Source organism: Anopheles merus, chromosome X (genome assembly GCF_017562075.2).
Source record: "Anopheles merus strain MAF chromosome X, AmerM5.1, whole genome shotgun sequence".
Lineage (NCBI taxonomy): Eukaryota > Metazoa > Arthropoda > Insecta > Diptera > Culicidae > Anopheles > Anopheles merus.
In genome coordinates, this window is record NC_054081.1 from 15,168,961 (window position 1) to 15,178,487 (window position 9,527).

The 9,527-nt window shown below is 41.6% G+C and overlaps 1 protein-coding gene across 1 annotated transcript; it reads left to right on the top strand.

Moving 5' to 3' along the window:
- The first annotated feature begins 3,207 nt into the window (after positions 1-3,207).
- Positions 3,208-6,908, top strand: LOC121599596. Its single transcript, XM_041927548.1, has 4 exons — positions 3,208-3,346; positions 3,623-4,081; positions 4,357-4,442; positions 6,468-6,908. Exons 2-4 carry the CDS (start codon positions 3,986-3,988, stop codon positions 6,619-6,621), a joined length of 336 nt encoding a protein of 111 aa, XP_041783482.1. The 5' UTR covers positions 3,208-3,346; positions 3,623-3,985; the 3' UTR covers positions 6,622-6,908.
- Positions 6,909-9,527: the final 2,619 nt, after the last annotated feature.

Consider the following 9,527-nt stretch of genomic DNA (forward strand, 5'->3'; position numbering starts at 1 on the left):
CTGCAGTGCCCCCCTCTGGCAGCGGAATGACAACAGAGCGGGTAAGGGGGGTCCGGAAAAATGATGATGAGGGGAGCGCAAATTTCGTATCTTCATATCGTTCGTGCGAGCGGAATGGCATACGCCCCACGAGCGAGCACTGAGCGGGTGGCCGAATCGAGAGAAGCGGAGAACAAATGGGACGAAGCGTTCGATTGGAAAATTCAAACGAAAGGAAAAGCTGCCAGAAGCATGCTCGGTTTTGCAGCACATGCTGTTTCACTGTTCTTTACACCCTTTGGCCGTTAACTTGACTTGCTGGTGGAAATGAGCATAATTTTTGTTTAATCTGACAGCTTTTGTTTTGTTTTCATGTGTTAGGAAAAGGATAGTATGAGCGAAATTGAAAAAAAAAATAGTTTAACACACACAAAAGCTTTCCAGTTGTTTGCTTTTTCGTTACTAATAAAACGGAACGGTTATTTTAAATGTGCGTACTAGTGATGGGCAAAACGAGTGTGCAGCCGGATTTGGATGAATCCAACTGCTTTCGGATTCGAATCCGGTTTGAATCCGGAGTTAGTGGGGGGTGGTGGGGGGGATTTGGGAGGGCTGTTTGGCAAGTAATAATGTTTAGCCTTTTTTAAGTTGTTGAGTAAATTTCACCATCCTTAGCCAATTATTCATAACAAGTACAGGCGGTCCCCGAGATACACGGTACCTCTTATACGCGGATTCGGAGATACACGGTTTTCTAAATTTGACAGTTTTTTCACCAAATTGTACTGATTTGACACATCAATTGTAAATTGCCAAATAATTTCCGTTTCGATCGAATGTTAAAAACCATTTCAAAAGGTTTAAAACTGTTCCATTCAGTAGAATAATTAATCAAATTAATCAAATAATTAATTAATTAATCAAATAATTAATTTGGTGGCTAAAACCACCCCCTACTTGCAAAATTGCACGAAAATTAGTTATATTTTGAGCGGAAATTTGAGATACGCGGTATTTTGCGGCCATTTTCGGTCCCCATTAACCGTGTATTTCGGGGACCGCCTGTAACTCATACCTTCTTCTTTGGTACAACACAACGGCTGTTGGTCAAGGCCTGCCAGTACCCACTAATGAAATGAGCTTGGCTTTCAGTGACTTATTGTTACCATAGCAGGAAAGTCAGTCCTACGTATGGTGGCACGATCTATTCGGGATTTGAACCCATGACGGGCATGTTGTTACGTCGTACGAGTTCCTAATTCCTAATTAGGACCTAATTTACATTCCTTTATCTGCACTATCCACATATTTAGTGCCACTATACTTTGTATATTCACGTAGCTAGAAGCTATAAATTTCCTGTGAACATTCCGATTTGTCTATCCTAAGCCCAACGGATTAAGCTTAATGGACTGGAAAATCAAATATCCTTAAAAAAAAGATTATTCCATAGCTTCACTGGTTTGCTCAATAGATGACATATCATAACGCATTATTCATATTGCTATCATTTTCTAGTAAAGTATTTGCCTAGCTTTATATAATCATGGCTTTATACCCTTTTAACTTTCCGATCAAGAATCATTTAGTATATGTCATGTGGTCAGATATATGAGTATAGACACTCACGATTTATTGTTAGCTTTCAAAAATAATTTGCATTTAATTAATTGATTTCAACTATTAAACAAGGTATTGTACGTTGCTCTGAATGGTTTGAATTATTTGTTTGAAAAATATTTAGATAATGCCAGCTAATGGTTGGAACGGGTAAAACATATGCGACAAACTGTTATGAAACCATTGAAAGAATCCAAATGTATCAATATTTATCAAAACAAAAATCCGAAAACAACCAGAAAACAATGGTAAACCCAGTATACGGTTTTTTTGCCGGTGCCCACATAGATCCAATTTTTGCTTATACAGTTATTATCCGATATACGCTATCCTACGGGAGCGAGCGCAATAGAGTATCTTGAGTTTTTGCGTGTAGCAGATTCCTATGGAAAAATAGTGTATACTACTGAGTCGAGGGTTGAAAAATATCGAAACAGAGCTTTGAATTCAATACTTGAATTGTAAAACAAGTATCTTTTGCACAAATTTGATACAAAATATAGCTTTTGAAACATTAGTGACATTCAAAAAGAGCATAACATAATTCAAAATATTAAAATATTTAAAAAAAAAACACATGGAGCTGTCATATTAAGAGGAATCGCGTACTGCGAATTCATGTGTATAAAGTATCGCGTACAGCGAATAATTGCTGTATGTGTAGCTATGAATAGAGTAAAGTTAGCTATGAGCTACGTTTGCTTGCAAGCTTACTTTTGTAGTGCAAGTACAGGCGGTCCCCGAGATACACGGTACCTCTTATACGCGGATTCGGAGATACGCGGTTTTCCAAATTTGAAAGTTCTTTGAGCAAATTGTACTGATTTGACACATTCATTGTGAAATACCAAATAATTTACAAATTGAACGAATGTAAAATACTTTTTAAAAAGGTTTAAAATTGTTGAACTCAGTAGAAACATATCAAATAATTAAAATGGTGGTGAAAACCGCCCCCTACTTGCAAAATTGCACGAAAATTAGTGATATTTTGGCTGGAAATCACGAGATTCGACAGACGCGGACATTCGAGGTACGCGGTATTCTGCGGCCGTTTTCGGTCCCCATTAACCGTGTATCTCGGGAACCGCCTGCATATTGCACAACGAATTAAGCACGGTAGCGAAACGGATTCAGTAGGAGCCATTTGGATTCGATCGAAGTAATTGAGATTCAATCGGAGCCAATAGAAGCTGTATTCGTTCGGAGCAGCCGGATTCGAAGCCATATTTATTTCGGAGTTGCATCCGGATTAAGAATGTCGGAGTTGGAGTGGATATACGCATCCAAATCCGAAGTTCTCATCACTAGTGCGCCTAACTTAGGGCGCTGACATGTAGATGGCGCACAAATGAGGCGAATGAGGAAAATACGACGATGTTATTCTGTACGCAGTGTGCTATTGTACGCTATTTCCATGACTAATAGCATAAAATGCAGGAGTAAAGATTAAAAAAAAAAGGTAAATAATTCAATTGATTCATTGATCGATTTCCTATTTCAGCACGTAAATAAACATTTCAATCCAATACGGCTGGGGCGAAAGCGGGCAAAACCGGGCGAAACCGTTTGACAGCCCGTAAAGATTGGCTGTCAAAGTCCGGTTTTGTGTTGCAAACGGTTTTAGGTTTTTCTCGTCCAGCAGGCTGTGATCCGAAACTTTTCCAAATTTGCTCAATTTCTTCTAATCAACTCTCGGTGTGAGGTGTCGCGGTCAAAATTGGTACGAGTCTAGTGTATTCTGGTGGTAAGTATACCCTTTTTCTAACCTTACATGGTCCAGCATTCGACCCTGCTGGCCACTGGAGAAGCAAACCGAACTCCAAAAAATGTATGTGTATGTTTTTTTTATTTCTCCGCTTCTCAACCCTCACAACCGGTGATGCTCGGTGTTGTTTCTCCGGACCAGACGTTGCACCAGCATTCCGGCACACCGTGACCGAACGCCGGTGCAACGTTTTATGGCTCTCAAGATGCAACGATTCGTTCGCCTTTCTTTTAACGTTTCCATCTCGCTTTGCAGGCAATAAATTCGCAAGTCGCATTGGTATTGGTGAGCCAGCGCTGTTTTCAAAACAACAATCAAGTTCCAAGCGTCGCTGCATCGCTCCGAGCCATAACCCGTGATTGTGTGTGTTTGTATGTGTGTGTGTTAGTGCGGAAAGACAACAATCTGCACCCCAAGCAAGCCAAGCAGAGTGACAGCAGCTGTTCCTACCAGAGCAGTGGTGTGTGCGCGTACGCGTTTTCGGCGTTCCGTGGCGTGTGTGAGTGCGTGTGTGTGCGTGTTTGTGCACACGAAAACAGTAGCTGCCTCTCCCCCCCCCCCCGTCCGTGTGGGGCCGATGTCGGTTTGGCCCGTGCCCAAACCCAAACAACCCGACCAATGTTAACGCATTTGTTCGCGTACCTAACAGATCCGTTGTCCGAGCTGGTGCTGAAAGCGTCCAGGAAATTCCTACCGAACGCGCGGCCTGTCGGGGTAAGTGGGAGTGTGCGAGGGAAGGGGGTGGTTGGGATCGGAGGGTGAACTTCTTGGTGGCCGACGGTCAGCTTGCAGCGCCAGCAGCAGCACACAGCAAACAAACAGCCACGACAACATTCAAGACGGCGCCAGCCCGAATGTTTCGTACAGCCCACCGACCCGGATGACCACTCCGGTGGTCTCCTCTCCTAACTCCTAAGCGCGGGTTTGGCAAACTGCTAAGCACTTCCTCTCAAATCTAATGCTGCTTCCTTTGGTTTGTTTCTTTTTAGATGATTATGCCCAAGCGGCGGCGGAGTCAATCCGCGGAGCGTGACTCCATACAACAGAACAAACAGCCACGGCTGGACGGGCCAAGGTAAGAGAAACTGATAGGGGCCGGCTCTTGCCTGCTTTCGGTATCAGGTGTAGCGTAAAAGCTAAGGTAGTAATGTAAGCAAAGTCAGTCATAAGTCGCGGTTGGCGTACTGCCGTAGGGAAGGCATCGGCGCGGGTGGCCTTTGTAGCAAACACGGAAAATCCACTGGACAGAGAGCCAAAGAAGGAGAAGCTGTTGTAACGCTTGCTTGCAGGTCATACGTACAGCATCATGTGCGAGCAGGCTTATTAGGAGATCAGCGCTATTTCCACACACTGCACGACCGTAAATCGCAATTCTGAGCCATTTCCTTGTCCCTAGAAATTTGTGAGATTAAGGATGGCTTCGGTTACCGCATACCGATACCTCAAAGGATCATTACTTTCGGCAACCGACACTAAATTGCTTCATCGTGTCAGCAATATTGAATAGATCGCATTTTTGTTCATTCTATCGGCGGGCTGCAGTAGAAAGCCTTGCTGGAATGATTCATGCAAGATAAAATATCATGCAAAAGCAGTAACCACTCTTATCGCGTAATGGTATCTAAGCAAGAGCAGCATTGTGGAAATTGCGTTTTGCTCCTGTATTTTTGTTGCAATCTCCTGAACGAATAATGCTTTTGCGAGCGATTAGTTTAATTGTTTCTTTTAAAAATCTTATATTCACGATAACGAAACTCTGTGTTCCTGTTGTGCAATTTACACTTGTGCAGTATTTTTGAAAGCTAAGAATTTGGGAATGGTTTAAAGAATCTTACTTCATGTAGCTTTGCGCATTACGCTCTGTGGAGTAGCCATAGCCTTCTTTCGGAACGACACAAACATGTATCAATATTGTTGTACTTTTTTCCTTACACTATATGCTTACATTCGATTCGTTTTTTTTTGTTTTAGAAATTTTCCAACACGTGTTCTGAAGGTTAAAAGAACGGGTAGCACCGTATGCATCTAAAAACAGCAATTTTTATTGTTACCCACGTGCAAACGATCATTTCAGTTGGCAACGTTTCTGGTCCAGCATGCGAATGTTCATACTTAATAGAACTGCGTGTTTATTTCTGCTTGTGTGCTTCTTTAAAAAAAAACATTTTTTGAAGAAAATGACCTAATGATCAGCGTCAGTAAGATTTGCTGTAGTATCCATAACTTCATTTCGTAAAGGTACAAACACGTATGAAAATAATATTCCACTTCCCTTTACACACACAGACACACATCTAATGGCGTTGATTTCATTGCATTCTTTTGTTAGAAATTGCCCGTGTTTTTAACGTTACCATAAAAACGGGTAGTACCGTATAATCTAAAAACAGAAATATCATTGATACCCACGTGCAAACAATAGTTTATGTTGGCAACGATTCTGGTCCAGCTTGCGACTGTTAACACTTGAAGGAACTGCATACACATTTGTGCTTGTTTTTACGTTTTTAAGGACACGTTAGACATACGTAATCGTTTCAAAAAGATTTTTTACATAAGACTCGTATATTTTTAAATTTTGCTTATGCTTTAATTTTAACTATGATTTTAAATTCGTTCTTTTTTTAAAGAAAATTCACAACTTATGCCTTGAATATTCCCGTAATGGGAATCACCGTATAATTCAAAAACAGAAACCTCATTTATAGTGACGTATGAACAATTACTTAATGCCTGTTTTGGCTTACAATGTGAAGGAATTGCGTGCTTTTACACAATAAGCAAATCTCTATCTATCTTGTTGGCCTGCTCACGATAGAGCACGTCGATGTGACATGGCCCTGTCAACATTAATTCTCCAGGATGCTCGGTCCCTGGCTGCAGCCTCCCATCCATGCAGACATCCGATCTCCATCAGGTCTCACTTCACCTGGTCCAGCCAACGAGTTCGCAGTGGTCCCCTGCGCCTTATGCCAACAAGCAAATCTAAATACCGTTATGATTCAAATTTCGGACACTCATCCTGTTGTTATTGAATTTAGTTATATCAGGTTCCTGTCCATGCCGCTTTTTAATTTCCATTTTTGCCATGATTTACTAGAATCAATGAAAAATGTGTCGGACCTCTAGTAGTCCCTGGACGCCAGTGTAATTTTGTCTTTAATTCCTGTGAATCTTGTCGAGATGCATTGAAGTACATCGGAATTAATTCTGGAAGTAGTTATCAACTGAATTTCATTAAAACACGTATTTAATACTGTCTGGAATACGAAGCAAGGTGTTTTATCTTGTTTTCCTCAGACATCCGGAATTAAATTGTAAATTGCATAAAAACGTGTTTTTAGATTGTGTCATTGAGAAGGAAGATTCAGTGATGATAACAAATCAACGATATTTGAAGATAGATGTGTCGAATGCCTTGATGGCCGTACAGGAATGATCGCCGATTCGCACAACAGTACTCCGGTTCAATGTGCACAACGAGAAAACAGCATCCAAACCCCGTTGTCAGTGAGACCGTCGTACTGTCCTTCTACGAGGACATCGACACTCAGAATTGGATGTTCGGACCTTAAAAGACGTTACAAACTAAAAAAGTGTATTGCGTATGTGAATGTGAGCGAAATTTTGACGCTGTCCGTAATATGATTCACAACGTTCGTAATTTCGTAAACGTTCGCCAAACTGTCCGAAATAGGAATCAATATATCGTTGTAATTTTATGATTTTTTGCAATGTTTCATGCAATGTAAAATTATTCGATATCTTAATTTTTCTCTCGAAATTCAGAAGGTTTGCCTCGGTAAAGTGAGTTGAACTGAGGTATGGCAGATTACATTTGAATCGGTAAGAAAATATTACATGCCAAAATGTTTTAAGTGTCCGTAATTCGAAGCAATGCAGTACTCTACAAATACCCTTTGTATCGGGTATAACGAGTAATATAACGACCATAGCATTGTTGTGGCAATTTTGATTTTTTGTTTTTGTTCGCAACAATAACAACATTTAGTCACGTTCTCTTCATGATAAAATGTCTTCATTCTAGCATTATTTTGACCATTTGACCATTACGAGATTTTCATGTAATAATGGATTCATTAGACTGGTATTTTGCGGGAATCTATTATAAACGATATAATCACTAGCTTTCAAAATAGGGACATGTTAGGATGATTAGTACAAGGTAGTAATGTAGGTTGCTCAATATTCAATAAGGCGAGTACAAAACAGAGCATCTGAGAGATAATATTTATTTAATAACAGAAATAAAAAATCTTCTTGGGCAATAATTCCATGGCTGAAACAATTTTAACGGAACTAAACCGAAAGCCATTACACTACAACAGATAGTACAAAATTAGACCAACATCAAAGCGAGTGATTTAAAGGTTTAAGAAAAGGCTTTAAAGTTTCAAATTAATCCTTTCTAAAATCCCTCCCTAGGCGAGTGTTCTACATTTGTGATGTATTGCACCAGGTGATTGTGTATCAATGGTTTTCGTATACTTTCAAGTACTGATATTAATTTTCATTCTATCTTATAGAACAATTAGCTCCTAAAGGATGCACAATGGAGATCGTAGCACAATGGAGGCTATTGAAAATCAGAATGTAATAAACAATCATTGACAAACGCTAATTGAGGCCCGCACCACGACAGGTGAACGAAAGCAAAAGTGTAAACATGCACACAACACACTGGGACTGTGGATTGTCGCCATACGCTGTGCTTCCTGCTGTCAACAACCTCTTATTTAATCTTCAAAAGCATCACAATTCGCGCAAAAAGCCAAACCAGCCCACCCGTCTCAGGTGGCGCGCGAGGGTTAAGGTCGAGCAGCTGACGGATCATTTGTTTGGCACATGAGCAAACAGCAAAGGCGCAAGAAACACTTCAAACAAAAACACACTCCTCTGTAGATGTGGGTTAGTGGAGGGTTCATCTTGCGCCCATTTCGAGTTGCTCATGACCGTCCCGTCCCCAATCGCGGTCCCACCGGTTTGCTGCTCGCGCCAGACAGTTTTGGGCAATATGTGTACAATGTGTGGTGCTGCAATGCCGCGCCAATATATTTTTAGTTTATTGTGTCCCGCGCGTCAGGGAACTGACCACCGTCAAGCGCGACCTTCGGGACTCTTCGGGGTGAGCGGTCGACGTACGGAGACGTACACGACGTTCGATGGCGTGTGGGAGTCTGCAACAATAGCACCACCGTAGCGCGCAAGGGCAAATCGCACTGCGGGGGAAGGTCCGCGCGGGACGTGCAGCTTCCTATTTATTTCATCGCAATTTTAGTGCCTCAGTTTTAGCTTTCTTTTCCTTCCCCGAACGCCGTGCTCAAGGTTGTGGCGCTACACGATGATGATGCCGGCAAAATGGCAGTGATTGGTGATTGACAGCAGCGCCGGACTGGGACGGGTGGGTGGTTGGTTTTTTAGTTATTTTTTGTTTTGTTTTTTTTTTTTGCAATAACACCAGTTAAATCGATTGGACGATAAAACCGGGATAGGCATGAATCTGGCGACCAGCCACCCACACAGCACTGTCACGTATTCGGCGTTCATGCAATTGCTCTAGCGTGCGCACCTTACTCAGATTGATCGTTTCGTCTGGCGCAAGGGTACGATTTTAATCGTTCGTTATTAATACAGTATTTGCAATGTTTCGAACTCGCCACCCTACCGCCAGGTACCAGTGGGATTGTTCTTAAGTTCGCGGAAGTAACAGATCTTGGAATAGGTTTTAAGACGCACTTGCACCTCTGGCAATAATCAACCGTGGTCAAGGTCCTCCTCACTGCTGGCCCGTATGTACTCTATGTATGCCATTAAAGTAGGAATGCATCGAAAGCCTACGCAGCTGGTACAGTACGCGCACGATTAATTGCTTTCGAAGGAAAGTAATAAAATCTGGCACTAACCGTTGCTGCACGCCCGTGTCTGAGGTGCGGGCAATGATTAGTATAATATCCTTTTCGCTGTGACAGTTAGTACACCCGTGTGTTCGTTTAGTTTAAACCGATTCGTTAGTGGCCGTATTTGGAATGATGTACAGCAGCTCCAATATTTATATCAAATATTAACCCATACGCTATGCCGTTCCTCCTGAATAAAAACAAAAATATATTAAATACTGCTCCAGGTCAGTATTGTTAAA

Excerpts from the sequence above, each read along its gene's own strand:
- LOC121599596 (XM_041927548.1), top strand. The coding sequence starts at position 3,986 with ATGTTAACGCATTTGTTCGCGTACCTAACAGATCCGTTGTCCGAGCTG. Across the intron at positions 4,082-4,356 it reads CGAACGCGCGGCCTGTCGGG|ATGATTATGCCCAAGCGGCG; the intron begins GTAAGTGGGAGT and ends GTTTCTTTTTAG. Across the intron at positions 4,443-6,467 it reads CCACGGCTGGACGGGCCAAG|AATCAATGAAAAATGTGTCG; the intron begins GTAAGAGAAACT and ends ATGATTTACTAG.